General features: G+C 39.4%; 2 protein-coding genes across 11 annotated transcripts in view; both read right to left on the reverse strand.

Moving 5' to 3' along the window:
• Positions 1 to 4651: 4651 nt before the first annotated feature.
• On the reverse strand, positions 4652 to 4972 carry LOC129246006 (uncharacterized histidine-rich protein DDB_G0274557-like). Its single transcript, XM_054884531.1, has one exon. The coding sequence runs from the start codon at positions 4970 to 4972 to the stop codon at positions 4652 to 4654; it is 321 nt and encodes a 106-aa protein (XP_054740506.1).
• Positions 4973 to 4981: 9 nt separating this feature from the next.
• LOC129235747 (trithorax group protein osa) overlaps positions 4982 to 17648 on the reverse strand; it is a 182005-nt gene continuing 169338 nt past the window's right edge. For 6 of the 10 annotated variants that reach the window (XM_054869763.1, XM_054869761.1, XM_054869765.1 and 3 more), the window contains 6 exons: positions 16790 to 16975; positions 15918 to 16097; positions 9540 to 9699; positions 9146 to 9350; positions 8998 to 9079; positions 4982 to 8925 (listed from right to left, as the gene is read on the reverse strand). In XM_054869763.1, coding sequence (XP_054725738.1) covers positions 4982 to 8925; positions 8998 to 9079; positions 9146 to 9350; positions 9540 to 9699; positions 15918 to 16097; positions 16790 to 16975 — 4757 coding nt within the window. The remainder of the gene's footprint in view (positions 8926 to 8997; positions 9080 to 9145; positions 9351 to 9539; positions 9700 to 15917; positions 16098 to 16789; positions 16976 to 17648) is intronic. The other 4 variants (XM_054869766.1, XM_054869764.1, XM_054869770.1 and 1 more) reach the window with 2 other exon arrangements.

Below are 17648 nucleotides of genomic sequence, written 5' to 3' on the forward strand. Positions count from 1 at the left end.
TTATATACATACAAATACATGTAAATATGTATGTGAGTGTAAGTATGTTGTGCACGTACAAAGAGTTATCGAGTTCACTTTTTGTTCGATTTCTGTAGAAATATGTGTATACATATATGCATGTAGTAGTTGGCGTATACATGTGTGTAAGCCACACACACACACACTTCATTACACTAGGCTACAATTTAAATACGCTCAGTTTGTTTCATAATTAATCAAGAGTACCCATTGTCATTATAAGTATTTTGTGTCGTTTTTTTTTTTGTTTTTGTAATTTGTATTTCGCATTCAATCAATTAATTGTATTATGTATTACATCTGATTACATGCACATAAGTATGTACATATACATATATGTGTATGTATGTATAGTAATATGTTATTACAACTAGGCATGTACAAATTAGAACTTAAAAATTATGAAATTGGTTTAAAAAAAAATTGACAAAAAATCATTACATTTACAGCTTTTTGTTTTACTAGTTTTGTTTTTCTGTTTTCTGTTTTTTTTTTTTTTACTTTTATTTTTCTGCATTTATTAATAGTAAATATGTATGTATGTATATATTAAGTTTAGTTTATCATTAATTTATATATATGTAGTATTTAAGCATATATTTTATGTACTATGTATGTATAATCACGCATTTGTGCAGCAAGCAACAAACACGCGCATGCGTCATGCGTAAGCAGCAAATCTAAGGTGAGTTTGTTTGTTTTTTTTTATTTTTATTTTAATTTTTTGTTTGTTTTCAATTTTAATTAGTATTTTTTTGTTTATTTTGCATTTTTACATGAATTACCATGTTTGTTTGTTTGTTTGTAAATACATATGTGTGTGTGTATGTATGGATCTATGTAGTACTAACACAATGACAGCGACTCAGTACGACCGATGCAGTCGTCATGCCTCGACTAACGCTAACACATTCATGCTTTTATTATAATTTAGTAAATTAATCGTTATTCTGTTGTTATTTTTGTATTTTTTAATATTATGTTTTAGTTTTACTTTTACTTTTTATTATTATTATATATATTTTTTTTTTTTTCATTTCATTTCATGCTTTCAACGCACACATCAAAAACATATATGCACTTTTTTGCAGTTTACGCTTAGCTGCTTTTGCTTATTCTCATATCTATCCTGCCAATTCTTTATTCTTCTATTCATTTAATAAACAGCTCGCTTTTGAATTATTTATTTACTCCGACTCCGTTGTATGTACACAAGTATCTCTTATATTACTATGCCACCGTCAGTTTTTCTACACAGCATCAAAATTACATATTATATTTAGTGAAACGTGTTAAGCCTTTTGTTTTCCGACCGGGCGCACACAATCAGCACTTCAAATTAGCCTAAATAAGTTTGTATTAATCAAGCCGTAGACTCGCCCTGCCCAGAAAAGTAAAATAAAAACAAAAAATCGCGGCGCCTTATCATTCCCCTGCAAAGCCACCACACCAAACAGTGGGATATGACCAGACTTGGCCAAAAACGTTACGTTGCGCCCAATATTGCCAACGTCCCATTGCTGATGTATGTACACACACACACACACAACAATCAGCCATTATAGTTTAAGTAATCCAACATCGGCCACACTTGCCAATTTTACGCTTTCGCTTCTTTTGCAGATCTTCGCACTAAGCCATGAACACCGCGCCGACCTTATTGTGCTTGCGTTCGCTTCTCACCCTAATCTATTTTGTTGTAGTTGCAGTTGCAGTTAATATTTAATATTAGTTTTATTTATATCAGTTGTAAGCAATATAAATGTACAGCTACAAACATTACTTGTATACATATTTAGCATTCATTTATTATGTTTAGTTGATTTTGTTTAAAAGTATTTTATAGTTATAATTAATAATTAATCATTTTTAATTTAATGCAGAAGTTTGTGTTTTCTTCTTCTGCTTCGGCTTCAGCTTCGGCTTCGGCTCCTTCTGTGTGTACTAATCAACTATGCATAGTTTGCTATGGTTTTTTTGTTTTTGTTATTTTCCCCTCTCCTTCCTCGTTTATCATGCGTTACATTACACACGTACTTATTCAATAGTTTATGTTCATAGTTTAATTTATAATTAGTATATAATTTAATAAGTTACAAACTAAACAAAAGTATATAAATTTACTTAATATTCCTTTTTAATCTTCTGCTTTTTCAGCATTTTTTAAGCTGCTCGCTTGCTCAACACTGTTTGACGTTTTCAGTATTTTTACTTTTGCTTTCTGCTTTCTGCCTTTTGCTTTTTATTTTTCTGAATTTCTTTTGTGTTTATTATTTTTTATTATTCATTTACATGCACATTTTGTTTTTGTTTGTGGAGTTTTTTAGCTTGTTTTCAATGCGTACATATACATATATAAATTTCTCATAATTTTTTTTTTTGTGTTTTTTTTTTGTAATATTATTTTACGAAATACATATTTATATTAGCATCATTAAATATTTTTTAAATGAATTCGTTAAGTTGCATTAGTTATCAATAAAGAGGAAGTGCAGTGCCATGAAGTTTTATTTTCTTATGATTTTTGCATAATCTTTGTTTGTTTTTTAATTTGTTGCTTTTATTATTGTATTTCGTCACGGTCTACGCGCCTATTAAATAGTGTCTACTGCATGCGTACTTGGCGAAAAAAGAATTGGGCAAACTTAAGCTGAGAAAAAAAAACAAAACAAAGCAAAAAAATTCAATAGTCCCTATCAATTTCGGGGGTGCACTCTATTCGCTATAGTTAGCCATTTGGCTACATTTAAATAATTTACTACTATTAAAACTTTACTTTATGGAATACAACATATTTACATGAATTGATGTTTATGGTTTGGAAAAAAAAACGACACTAACACCACATACAAATAATAACGGAAAAATCGATTTCGAATCACACAAAAAAAAAATAATAAAAATAAAAAAATTAATGGGCATTGTATGCGGAATCGACTAACGAATACTAAAATACTAAGAAATTATTAAGTGCAATTGATTATTTGAATTTAGGGTTAATACCAGCTGAAAAATTGTATTATTTCAAATGGACCAAACGATTTCATGTGTTTTCTTGGCTCGTATTGAATATTTGTTCGTACTCATTCGTGCTTGTGTTTTCCTTTAAAATTTCCTTTTCTACCGCAATTCTTACACTCTACCTATTCCACAATTAACACATCACTTCACTAGAATACCAAATTACAGCATACAGCACAACGCAATAATTTGCATCACCTGTGGTGTCGATGGACTTTGGTAGCTTTGAAGCAAAAATAAAAGGGTTAATTTGGAAAAGGGAAATTTTTGAAAAGAGGGAAATTTTTGAAAAGAGGAAAATTTCAAAAAGAGGGAAATTTTTGAAAACAGGGAAATTTTTGAAAAGGTAAATTTCTAAAAGGAATTTTTTACAGATGGAAATGTTAAAGGGAAATTTTTAAAAAGACGGAAATTTTTGCAGCGCAACGTAATAATTTGCATCACCTGTGGTGTCGATGGAGTTTGGTAGCTTTGAAGCAAAAAAACAAGGTTAATTTGGAAAAGGAAAACTTTCAAAATTAAAGAAATTTTTGAAAAGAGGGAAATTTTTAAAAGGAATTTTTTTAAAGATGGAAATTTAAATGAGAAATTTTTAGAAAGAGGTCAATTTCTAAAAAGAACGAAAAAGGGAAATTTTTAAAAAGCAGGAAAATTAAAAGGGAAATTTATTATAAAAGAAGTTTTTTTAAAAGAGGGAAATTTAAAAGGGAAATTATTAAAAGGAGGGAAATTTTTTAAAAAGCGAGAAATTAAATGGCATTTATAAAGAGGCAAACTGAATAAAGGGAATTTTCAAGAAAAGTAAAGCCAAAAAAATTTCTAAACGGCAATTTAAAAAAGGTAAACTTATTTTTATTTATGAATTTTATCGATCCCTTTGCTACCTCTCTCCAACCTGGCGTGTTTGAACTGTTTAATTCCCTACATGTGAGCACTTATCACTATGTAATTCTCATTATTCTCCAAACACCTTTTGAATTTCTTTGAAGTAAAGCTAAATATAGAGAATTTCTTGCTTCACGTTTTACATATCCCTTTTCCGCCTTATACTTTCGCATCGCGTTGATTTGTGCTGGCGTTTGTTATGCCCATTTCTGAACAGTTCTGTCACATGTTTGTCTGATGTATCTTTGTTTAACTTTTTCCTAACTCTATATCCCAGTATAGGTAAGAAATTATAAGTATCTTAGAGCATCAAAAAAATTAAAAATAAGATACAAAAAGAAAATAGAAAAAAGTTAGGCATACTTTTTTTACGCCCCCTAACTACTACTCATATTACTAATGCTAAAATGTTGATCACCGCTATACATTTAATTTATGTTGTATCTTCTCTACGCTTGTATGTCTACATATGGGTGGAGAATGGCGGAGCAGATGGCTGTTGTTCATCCAACGTCCCTGTCGCACCTGCATCACTTCTGCATTTAACTGTACTCTTGTCTCGTTTATGTTCGCAAAAGTCGTTCCTTCTGTTCGCCTCCTGCGTTCGTTATACAATGTTTTGTTTTATTTTATGTTATTTTACTTTCTTGCTGCAATCAGTTCCCTAGCTTCGCTGCTGCTGTGCTCTATACGAATAATTTACAATGTACGCTTATAGTGGCGCTTAGTGTGCATCTTCCGGCTGATGTGGTTGAGGATGTGTTGGCGACTGTAGCGGCGGCTGCTGCTTGCTCCAATGGTAATGGAATGGCGGCACATGGTAGTGTGGCTGCGGCGGTGGTGGTTGCTGTTGGTAATGCGCTTCCAGCTGTGCATAGTGGTGATGCTGCGGCTGCTGGTGGTGAAGATGGTGATGCTCCATGCCAAGCTGCTGTTGTTCGTGCATGTGAACATGTTCCTGTTGCTGCTGCTGTGGCTCTAGCGATAAGTCTGCGTGTTGCTGTTGCATTGTCACTGCCGGCACTGCTGCTAACGTCGGCAACATGGTTGTGTACTACGCAACTGCTGCTGTTGTGGTGGCTGGGGGTGCTGCGGCCGTGGTTTGCGCAGCTACTGCTGCGGTAGGTGGTGGTGGTGGCGACGATTGTGTCGTCGCGCCTGGCATCACTGTCGATGGCGGCGCGCTGTTTCTGTTGTCGGCGCCATTACCGTTGTTGTTGCTGGCATTGGTAAGTGGCACAGCGTTAATAGTAGGCATTGTTGCGCTTATCACATTTTTACCACTGCCGTTGCTACTCAGCAGCGTTGCTTGCATGTGACTTGCCTCGCTATTGGTCAGCGTAGGTGCCACCGCGTTCAGCGCATTCACATTGGCGTTTTCTATCGCATTCTTAATGTGCATATTGCTGCTGGTGTTGTTGTTGCCGCTGCTGATACTATTACTATTACTGTTGCTGCTCACTGTGCCGCAACTGTTGCTGTTCGTGCTGCTATTGCTGACGTCGTTGAGTAAAGCAGCGGCAGGCGCCAGTGCATTGCTGCTGTTGCTGTTGTCATCGACGGTGGCGCAGGCGTTTTGGGATTTGTTCATCACTGCCGCTGCGGCTGCAGACAAGGGCAGCTTGTGTATTGGCGCAGGATCGCTACTATTTTCAATGATGTTGTGGTTGTTGGCGCTGCTGTTGCAGTTCGCGTTAATGCCGCTGGTGTCATCGGTTGCGTGCTCTGGCAGCTCTTCTCTTTTAATATCACTCGCGAGCGTGCGTGTTATGTGTCCTGCCGCTACTGACGTAGCCATTGATGGTATGGCCGTAGCTGTGGCGGCGGTTGCTGATACTGAACACACAGTTTCCACTTTAACTTCAGCTTTCACGTCCACACCACTGATAGCACCAGTACTAAAATGCCTCTCGGCAGCAACGTTTTTGTCCTCTGCCTGTCGTTGCTGAAAACGATATTCCAACGATGCCATCGAAGACGCCCCACCTACTCCGGTGCCACGCGAAACTTGGAACAAAACACGCGATATAATCAAAGCTACCTGCTGGTCGAGTATGTTGGACATCACCAAGCCGAGCAGGCGTTGCTCTTGATGCATGAAAAGCGAGCGATTGTCTGGATGCTTGGCCAGGTGTAATAGCGTGCCGGCAGCGCGCCGCAACATGTCCAAACTTGTGCCCATTGAATCCGGATTTTCGCGCAGATAATTGATTCCGTGCTGGTTGGCTACACCCAAAGCCGTTTGTTCGGCCTGTTCAATGAAAGCCACCAAGTAGGAGATGCAGGGCGATTGGAGTGCCACGGTGCGTGCCATGGCACTATCCGCTGCGGCTAAGTAATGCAACAGGTTGACGGAGAACTCGCGTAACACCTGATCTTCGTTGCGACACAGATGGCGCGTTAAAACCGCGCACAGCTTTTCGAGCCGCGAATGCGGTGGTGTCGCTATAACGAGATCGACATTAGCATCTGTCACGCACAGTTTGCAGAGAGCCTCCAACGCTAGCCGCTGTGGCGAAAGCGAAGAGTTGGGACCACAAGACGGAAAGGGATCTTGGCCATGTGCGCTTGGACAAACAGCCCAATGTAGGAGACCGTCGATGAGTGGCCGTGCGATAAGCTCATCGTAGCGTGACAATTCCAGATGACCAGCAATGTTCGCCAAAGCGACGAGCATATTTTCTCGTATATGAACCAGGTAGTCCCACCACCATTCGCGCTCTCCCTGCAGTGAGCTGCATGAGTCCGAGAAATCAGTGTCCTCCTCGCGATCGTAATTACGCGTTTTGGGTGTGCGCTGCAAGTGTTCGTGGTTGAGCAATAGCAGGCGACCAAGTATGGCGAGAAACCGGCGCGACTTGGCTAGCAGCGTTTCGTTGCCCGGCACGAACGTCAAGTTGCGAAATATGTTCGATAGGCAGATACATCGACGCGCTAGCGCATCTTGACACTCACTAACTAGGTACAGACTGGCTTCGTCGCGTGTATAACACTCTTCCTCGACGGTGGAGCCGCGGCGTCGCTGCAACACGTGAGCTGCATCGCGCACCGTCGACATTGGGTCGAAGTTTTTCAGTATACTACCACTACCGCCATTGGCTAGACGTTGTTGGGGTAGCAGCTCGATTTCCATATCCACCTCACGGCAGTCGCTATCGGTGGCGACTGAAGCATTCTCTGCAGACAAAGCGTCTGCAAGTTCCTTTTTAAGACCCGGTTGCGCAAATGCTGCCTCGTCGTCCTGCAATTTTGACTTTTTGGCACCACTCGCTTCACAGCCGCCTACGCTATGCTTGCTGCTGGAACTATTACTGTTACTATTATTAAATAATCGCCGCTTTTTGTTAAACGTATGCTGAAGTTTACTATCCTCAGTACAGCCGTCTTCCGTCGGCTCATTTGTCAGAATCTTGTTGCTTGTTTCGCAGTCTACAACGCCTTTCCCATCTTCTGCACTAACAGCGCTACTTTTCGCCGACGGCTTTGTTGCTTCCGCCCTATTACGACTTTTTTCGCTGCTGCCGCGTATGTAACGCGCAAATGGAATGTTTATGATCTCCGATTTGAAAACGTCGATTATGCCGTCCTGCGCGTTTCGGTCCGCAAAACCATACGTCCAACTCCATGCTGTAGTTTCAGTCCCCGTTGCCTGCTCATATATGGGCTCCACTTCCGAATCCCACTCCTTCTGTCTGTTCGTTATGAAAATATCATCCTCTGCTGACTGCAAACGAACCGGCAAGCCCTTGCGTGACATCATCGTATAGTTGGGCGTGTGGCTGAGCAGTGTGATCCGCTCCTCAGGGTTGGGTGGCACGCGGATCTGACCCAAGTCGATTCCTTCATCTTCGTCATCATCCTCGGCTAGTGGCATTTTCGAGGTCTTGAATTTGTCGTAATCGTTGTTGTACTCGGCGGTGTCACTAACTCCCAGATAGTGTCGTTTGCGGTTGTAGTTTTGCACGGAGCGCATACTCCGACCACCACTGCGCTGGTCAACATCCATGTCACAATCGTGGAACATTTCGGCGAGATTCTTTTGGAAGTGCTCCAAAAGTAACGTCAAAAGGCCCGGCAAATGTGCCAGTCCAAAGTACTGCACCGTTGTGTCGTCGAAAAGCAACACGTTTAGCACGTCTAACGCCCAGGTGCACTCAGTCAATAGCCCCGAGCGCATTGCCATAAATATGCGCCATGGATCCACAGGGCAAACGTCGGCCTTTGTCAGTCGCTTGCGCCTATACAGCACTGGTGTAGTGGCTTCAACGCTGTCCGACGGGAAAACTATTTCCTTTTTAACCAGCTGCGCGCCTGGAGGAGTTGGAAATGATTGTTGCGGTTGTGGTTGTGGTGGCTGCTGTTGCGTTGGAACCTGCGGCATGCCAGGTGAGCCCAATTGTGGTACAGCGCTCACTACAGAAACGGGTGGCTTAGGTGCACCGGTCACTGGTGCGCCCATGACAGGCGGCAATGCACTGACCGTGCTAGGTGGCGCTACAGATGGCGGCGGGCCGCATGCAGGCGTACCTGCACTACTGACTTGTGGTGGCGCTGGCATCACAAATGGTGGTTTTGTCATGGTTTGATTGGACGTCGGGCCAACGGGTTGTTGCTGGGCGGGTGGCGGAGGCATACCGGGGCGTTGCTGTGGCGTTTGCTGTTGACTACCGCCTGTCGGCCGTAACGCTGAGCCAGGTGTACCCGGCTGTGGTGGAGGTTGAACAGCGCCAGCCATTTGCGCCCACTGTGGCGGCGGTGGTGGCTGCTGTTGTTGACTTTGCTGTTGGTATGGTGGCTGCTGTTGCGGTGGCGGTGGAGGCTGTTGGGGCGCATAGCGATGCTGTTCCCATTGCACGGCGGCCGATGCTTGCTGATTGGGTGGTCCAAGTGGACCACTGCCTGGTGGTGCGGCTGTTCGTGGCGGTGCGCTGCCCCAAGCTTGTGGGGTTGGTGCAGAAGGATACTGCCCACGGAACTGATTAGAACTACTCCAACCACCTATTTAAAATGCAGACAAAATTAATTACGAATATGCGATGAGACGATGCGAAGTGTAGCTCGAATACTTACCATACATTTGTGGCCTAGTATTATACGCTGGATAGGGTTGAGAGTCTTTCACAAAATCTGGATGCCGTCTTGGTTGAGGAGTCTAAATATGAAATTAACAGAGGAGTTAGCGAATAGCGAACAAACGTAAATGCGTGCAAAAACCAACCTGATCAGGCGGTCTGTAATAATCCTGTTGTGTTGGAGCACCGGGCGGATAGCCGCCGCCTGGAGCTGCCGGACCACCAGTAGGTGGGCCAGCTGTGCCAGCTACAGCCGAACCAGGCGGTGTGGGTGTTTGAGAGCTACCTGGTGGCGGTTGACTGTACGAACGATTACCATAAGGGCCATATTGATTTGCACCAGGTGGAGGACTAAATGGGAATTAAATAAATGTGAGTTTCACGAGACAATCAAAAATACTTCAAATATCAGTAGCCAGTTTAAATGCTGGACAAAGTGTTAGAAAACAATACTTTTGTAATAACTGTTCGGATAAGTAGTTAACAACAAATGGACTACTATTTAGCAATGTATGGAGAAGTAGAGAAAATAGCACTCACGCTTCCCCCTCTGGCCCATAAGGAGGGTACATATTTCGATTCTGTGGCGGAAATTGAGGTCCCTGACTTTGGCCAAATTGGCCGGGCGGCCCAGTTGCATTGTATTGATCGCTTGAACCATATTGACCGTAGGCACCCGGTTGTCCTGGATATGGAGAACCTACGAAAAAAACGAGAAATACGGAACTTGTAAGTGATAAATCAAATATTGCAGTAACATAAACGTAAATGATAGCTGGACGTAGGACAGAGAGGAAGAGAAAATATAGTAAATTGTGTGGCAGAAAATATGAGACCAATTAAAGTAGTGTTTGTAGTAGATTTTGCTGAATACTTTGTGTGATTTTTTAATAGGCTAAAATGAAAAATGTTTGTTAATTATTAAATTTCATCCATTACCTTAATTCTAAAATGGCGAAGGCTATAATGAAGATAACTGCGTACTTATTGCATATAAAACGTTAATTTAAAAAAATTGTTAGTGGATTCTAGTTTACTATGAATTTTTGGTGTACTTGAATTAGTGATTTGTACCGGAATAGCCCACTTTAGAAATAACATCAACTACAAATTGAGAAACATCCTTCAAGTCGACTTTACATTAAGCTTAAATTTTTTAATTAAAGTTTGGAAACACTTTCGAGTAATACAGAAAGTGATCAGAGTTGGCAATAAAGTAATTTCGGTTTTTTTGCTTTAAAAAGATTCTGTCTGCATTAGAATTTCTCTCCAGCAACTTACTTCAGTAGGAATATTAAAAAAGTTTATTTCCATAAAGACAAGTAAGCTGCTGAGGCTCATAAAGAGATATAAAAATTTTATGGTGATAATTGCGGGAACCGGAAGCTGGAGCTGAAAAAAGAAGAGCGACGTATTATCAGAATGAAGAAACAAGCGACCGAAATACGTGCGTGCGAGCGAGGAGCTTAAGATGTTGAGCAACTAGAAAAACGCAAAAAAAATCGACCAGAAAGTCCGTGGCGATTTCCTGTAAAAACAAAAGCGGCGATCTGTTCACTGATATTCAGAGCGGGCTTGAATTATGAAAGCAAAACTTCTCAAACCTGCTAAATTGGACAACTGCGCATGTCACAAATAATGTGAAGATCCCCGATAGCCCAATCGTTGACGACATGACTGTCTTCGGGTAACGCGACCACGACGAGGAGAGATTAGCTTTAACGCGCGTAAAGAACAACAAAGCCGCGGGAGCGGACGGAATGCCGGCTGAGCTATTCAAACATGGCGGCGAGGAGCTGGTAAGGTGCATGCATGGAAGCGGTCCATGTAAAAAGTGGTCGGATAAAAGCATGTCAGCCGATTGGAGTTTAAGTGCACTCTGCCCAAACCAGTAGAAGGGTGATACAGCTAATTTGTGTCAACTACCGCGAGATTAGTCTTTTAAATAATGCGTATAAGGCCCTAGAGAGCGTATTGTGTGAAAGGCTGAAGCCCACCATCAACCAACTAATTGGACCTAATCAGCGGCGTGGCTTTAGACCTGGAAAATCCACAATCGATCAGATATTCATAATACGCCAAGCGTTGGACAAGACCCATTGGAAGGAGTAACGACATACACCATATTTTTGTCGATTTTAAAGCTGCGTTCGGCAGTTCGGAAAGGAGTTGCCTATATGCCGCGTTGCTTGAATTTGGTATCCCCGCAAAACTAATACGGCTATGCCAAATGAATTGAGTCGGATCGGATGTAATCATACGAGCTTGGAATTGGAAAATCACTGAAATGTCTTATGACGTATTAAATTGGTGTACTGCAGAGATCGAAGAAGATTCACTCAACACAAACAGCTTTTACTTTGAATTGCAGTCAAATTTACATTTACCGTTTCAAATTTACCATTCATTAGCGAAAAGTAGAAGCCAAAAATATGATATTTTAGTGAGTCATAATTTTGAAGACATCAGTCGCATCACATTTAACTTTGATACCACGTCCACAATAGATACCACAAGGATGATGGGTTACTAAGTTCGGCCATCCGCTATGGTGCAAAACAAAATTGTGAGAGTAGCTTTGGCCGCCACGCCATCAGATACTCGGCAGCAGAATTCTGCCCGCTCATTTCACACGTTTTCGCACACTCTTCCAATCAGTCGTTGGTCAGACAGCAACAAAGGAGGAGCGGAGACTGTATTGATTTTTTTCGTATGTTAGCAACACAACCTCAAGCCTCTGTAATGACCCATATGACGTCAGCCAATCAGCTGATTTTTGGGTTAACGGTCTGATATTGGCTACACCTCTGAAATCTTTTCCTTACGCCTCTATGGACACTTATCTGTACATCCGCTGCTTGAGACGCATTCTACGTATCTGGTGGCCAGACAATTGAATATCAAACACCCAATTTCATCGACGATGCCATCAAAAACCAATTGCTTGGCCATACCCTACGGAAAGGTAGCACTGAAATCAGCAGACAAGCGCTGGACTGGCACCCCCCAAGCACAGCGCAGAAGAGGCAGATCTAGGGGTTCTTGGCGACGCTGCATCGAAGAGGAATACAAAGCCGTGGACAAAACAATGACCTGGCAGCAAGTGAAAAATGTATCCGGGAATCGCACAAAATGGAAAAATTTTACTTTGGCTCTATGCTCCACAACGAAGACAAAGGAATGATGATGATGATGATCCGCACATTATATACTATTTTCATCTCACTTAGTTCTGTTCTCACACCAAATTTCAAGTCCACTTTTATGGAGCCTATCATATAACCGGCTGTCAGGACTAAACGTGCAACGTTCCCACGACAGTTGGAACTGCGTTACCGGAACAATTCGTATTTATATCTGACTAAGGGCTGTCGCTTCAGCTCTAGATCCAAATTGCAGTACCTAATATTCCCGTTTTCGGCCGCCGTAGCCGAATGGGTTGGTGCCTAACTACCATTCGGAATTCAGAGAGAACGAATCTCGGTGAAACACCAAAATGAAAAGAAAAAGTTTTTTCTAATAGCGGTGGCCCCTCTGCAGGCAATGGCAAACCTCCGAGTGTATTTCTGCCATGAAAAAGCTCCTCATAAAAAAATATCTGCCGTTCGTACTCGGTTTAAAACTGTAGGTCCCTCCATTTGAGAACAACCTTAAGACGCACGCCACAAATAGGAGGAGAAGCTCGGCCAAACACCCAAAAAGGGTGTACGCGCCAATTATATATACATATATATATACATATATTTTTTTATATTGGAAAAGAAAATAGTCACATGGCCAATCTTGAGCTCTTATATTTCTTTGAAATTGTACTACGATTTGACGCCCAATATATGTAATTCAAGAGGATCTTTTCATTGAAGCACACATCCTTGGGAGTACGCGCCTTAACATGGTTTTACAAATGAAGTTAGCTAACAGTTTACTTCCGCTTCCGTACGGTAGCCAATTTTTTATTTATGAGCAGCGTTTTTGTAGGAGAAATGCAAATGTTTACCTTTGTTTTCTGGGAAGCGGCGGCTATTATTGTAGAAAGTCGATTTTATTCACGAGTACTCTCACTCGGCAGCGGTGGCGCTACTTGCTAAATAATTTATTATGTTTTGTATAAAATTGTATTGAAATTTTGTTACATTTCACATCAAAAACCAGAAATTAGTTTCTTGCCAACTCAATACTTTTCATTCTGTGTTTCGTTTATCGAAAAACATATGCCGTGCAGTTAAAATTTCATATTTTCTCAGCCCTTACGTGGGGAGGATTAGTATTTTTTTCTAAATGATTATTGGTAAATGATTTTTGCTAATTGATCACTGAGTACAGTCTGTTACATAAGAGAGTGGTCATTGTTACACGTAAATAAAAAATCAGAGCGCCCTGTTCCATTTTCTATGACATAGAGGGCCCCTCAGTCCTTCATGCTTTTTGTAAATTTAGTCTTCAATTGAGTCGTTTTTCGAAATTAGTGCTGTTTACGCCTCTCGCACAATTTTCAATGTTCGCATGAAAAAGGACCCAAATTACCGCAAACTGCTGCTGCGAAATATATAGGAAAGTCGAAGCAGTTCGTTAGCAAGTGGATAACGCGCTATAAAAAGGTTGGTAACGTGATGATTTTCCTGATTGCGGAAGTGCAAGCAAAGTCTCAAAAAAAGACGAAAAAAGATTCTCGCATTGTTCTCGAAAGATCCAACTTTGACTTTACGTGGAGCTGCTGTGAAATTGAAAGCAAAAGGTGTTGACATATCTTACGGAACGATTCGCAGGCACTTGCTTGCCAATAAACCGAAATATCGCAGTACTTCGGAAAAACCAATATTGAGTGCAAAACACGTTGAAAAATAAGTGGAATGGGCGAAAGAAACCTTGGACCGCGATTGGAGCAACGTAATTTTTTCTGATTAATCCTTCTTCTGGGCATTTCCGAGCATCAAACACACCTGGACATGTAATTTAGATCAACTTTCTCGACAAATTCGGAAAATTTGGAGGTCTTTTCCGGTAGAATATGCAGAAAAACTAGTGGAAAGTATGCCCCGACGGTGCCAGGCCATAATTGACAATGCAGGAGATTGGACTTGCTCCTGAGGTATTTGCATTGAGTATTGACGACCAAATTATCAATCAATTTGCGAATTTTCGAAAATCAATTGTTATTATTTAACAGTGGCCACGCTCTTATGTAACAGACTGTGTATAAAAAGCGGCATTTACCTGCCGCTTAGCCTACTTTTTTCTCCGTAATATCTTTATTTTGATAAGCTGGTCCACAACAGAAAACTTTTATGCGCAAATTTTAATTACCGAAAATTTTATTTTTTAATTTGTTTAAATTGATTTAAATCTATATTTTGCTTAAGCTCATTTACCAAAAAACTTTTGTGCTCAAATTTTAATGACCAAAAATGAGCTTTTTAATTTATTTCTTAAACAGCTGATTTGCTATTCCTGACAACTGATTTGCTATTAGTAACAGCTGATTTATATTTTTATTTTGATAATTGATTTTGAAATTGATTTGATTTTTTATTTGATGTGTGGACCAGACCGCAAAATTTTGCGCTCAAATTTTATTGACCAAAAATGTTTTTTTTAGTTTGTTTCTCAAACAGCTGATTTACTGTTTTTACAGCTGATTTGCTATTCTTAAAAGCTGATTTGTTATTCCTAATAGTTGATTTATATTTTTATTTTGTTAAGCTGGTTGCTAAAAAAAACTTTTGCGCTCAAATTTTAATGACCAAAACAGTGCTTTTTAATTTGATTCTTAAACCGCTGATTTTCTTTTTTAACAGCTGAATTTCTTTTTTTAACAGCTGATTTATATTATTATTTTACTTAACCTGGTTTAGTAGACCTCTAATTTTTCGAGCTCAAATTTTAGTAACCAAAAATATGCATTTCAATTCATTTCTTAAACTGCTGATTTGCTGTTTTAAAAGCTGATGTATATTTTTATTTTAATAAGCTGATCTACTAAAAAAACTCAAATTTGAATAACCAAAAACGCGCTTTTCAATTTGCTTCTCAAACAGCTTAGCAAATGAGCTGACAGTTGATTTATTCTTTTATTCTTAAAAGCTGATTGATTTGTTAATAGCTGATTTATATTTTTATTTGCTGCTTTAAAAATAGCAAATTTTAATAACCAAAAATGTACTCTTTACTTTTTTTTCTTAAACAGCTGATTTGCTTTTCCTGAGAGCTGATTTGCTCTTGGTAACAGCTAATTTATATTTTTATTTTGTTAAGCTGGTTGCTAAAAAACTTTTGCGCTCAAATTTTAATAACCAAAAATGTACTCTTTAATTTTTTTTCTTAAACAGCTGATCTCCCATCCTTAACAGCTGATTTACGGTATGGGATTTCTTTAGGCAAATAAACGTCAAACAACTCTAAAAAAATACAAGCGAACCGACGTTATGTACTATAATTTTGTTGACTTGTGGCAAAACAACTTATTTGACTTAAGCAGTTTTCGCGTTAGGATCAATAAACCTTGGTTTTTATTGTAATCCATTATTGGAAAGAATTGTTAAGTTATTTATATGAATTAAAAGCCAGCGATTTGTGTTGGAGGGGAGGTAAAAAGTGCTTAGCGGATTTCGGTTGTTTTGCCAAAAATTCACGGATTTGTTTCGATGTGGATACAACAATACATAATTTATCTCACATATTTCGTACGTAAACAGTTAAGTAAGAAATAAAGAAAATAAGCATACAAACACAGATTTAAGTACATAAATAATAGATTATTGCATATACACAACATAAAAGAAAGAAAATAAATATAGAAGTCAAATTGTGCAAAATGAGATGTGTAGGAGGCGTTTTTTCCCAACAAAAGGACATTGCAAAACATAAAATAAAGTAAAACCAAAACTACACGAAAAATTAAAATAATAAAAAAATTAATACCTGGCGTTCTAGACACCGGCGTGTATGAATTGCCAGCGCCCTGTTGATAAGGGGAGGCACGTGGTGGCGGTGGTGCGTTGCTGACGCTACTATTGCCACTACCACCGCCACCCACAACCGGATCGTCAAAAGGATTGCTCACACTAATATTATCACCAGCTGCTGCTGTTTGAGTATTGCCTATGGGATGCGTGATGCGGGATGAATTGTTGATGATTCATATTATTAGCAGTATATTAATTTTTTTGTTTTTGTTTGTTTGTTTTTCATTACCACGCACGATGGTTGTTTATTATATTTTATTGATTTGTTGTTGGTTTTGTTGATGGTATTTAAAAAAAAATATATATGATGTTTTTTTTTTTGGTGGTAGTGATGGTGGTGGTTGTGGTTTTGGTGAGATGATGATGATGGTTGGTGATGAGAAGGTAAGTGAATCGAGATTGCAAAATAAGAATTAAAAATAAAAGAAAAAATTTAATTTTAATTAATTTAAAATTTGTTGTTGAAAAATGTTTAAGAAACAGATTGATAAGAAATTTAGAGTGCTTTGTTGTTGTTAGTGAATTGAAAACGAATTAACAATTTGGAATTTGGAATTTGGACGCCCGCCGCTTTTATCCAGTGTTAGTAAATTAGTAAATGTGAAATGTTAGTTACGAATGTTTGAAAATAATATTTTTTTTTAGTATTGTTTTCATAAAAAAAAACGATTTATGGAAAAATTCATTACATATTTTGAAAACAACCGGGTTGGAAAATTTACATAAATGTTAAAAATAAGATTTTATACAAAGAATTAAGTGCGCCTAAGTGAAATGCATTTTTTTTTTAATTTTTTTTTAATGTTTTTTTAATGTTTTTTTAATTACCTGCATGTGGAGTTTGTGCGTTGGTTTGTGAGGGTGGCCGTTGCATTTGGCCACCGCCAGCACCGTAGTCGGGTTGTGGGCCAGTCGTGCCGGGATAGCCGCCCGGATAGCCTGGATAGCCGTCAATCGATGCATTCGCGGCTGCTCCCGGAGCGGGGAATGAATCTTGAGAATTCGAGGAACCTGCTGACATTGTTGATGTGTTTGTGTTGTCCAACGCAATTGCACCACCAATTTTTTCGATATGTGGGGGTTTTTGAAAGACAATTTTCAATAAATTTACAATTAAAACAGTGCTCCATATGCGAAAATATTTATAATTTGTTCACAATACAATACCAAATTATGAAAAGATATTTTGTTATATGCAAAAAAAAAAAAAATATTTTTACACGAGTAAATAAAACTTGGCAAACCTCAGAATTTAAACATAATTAGATTGAGTATACAACACAAATACATATACAGTAGTTTTCCGATTTCACTAGAGAGCAACAGAAAGAACTTCGGCTTCGGCAACAAAATTTTATTTCGGTTTCGGTTCGGCTTTGCCTAAGATAGAGTCGAATATTTCTTTAAGCATAGACTACTAATGCCCGCAGATTCAAGGACTACCACTAACGTAAAACTAACGTACGTGAAATCTGGTCAGCACTCAGTACAGCTTCGTCTGAAATTACCGGCAGTTCGGCGTTCGGCCTTAAAAATCAATGTCCGGTCGTGCTCTAGACTTAACGAAGACAATATTTGTTAGACCAATTCGTTAAACAATTTTTTTATACTGAATTTTTTTCGTACTGAATTGAAAAATAAAATTTCAAAAGTATCCGCTCTCCTCAGCTTAAGGGCAGCAGCTGCA

The sequence above is a fragment of the Anastrepha obliqua genome, chromosome 1, assembly GCF_027943255.1.
Source record: "Anastrepha obliqua isolate idAnaObli1 chromosome 1, idAnaObli1_1.0, whole genome shotgun sequence".
Classification (NCBI taxonomy): Eukaryota; Metazoa; Arthropoda; class Insecta; order Diptera; family Tephritidae; genus Anastrepha; species Anastrepha obliqua.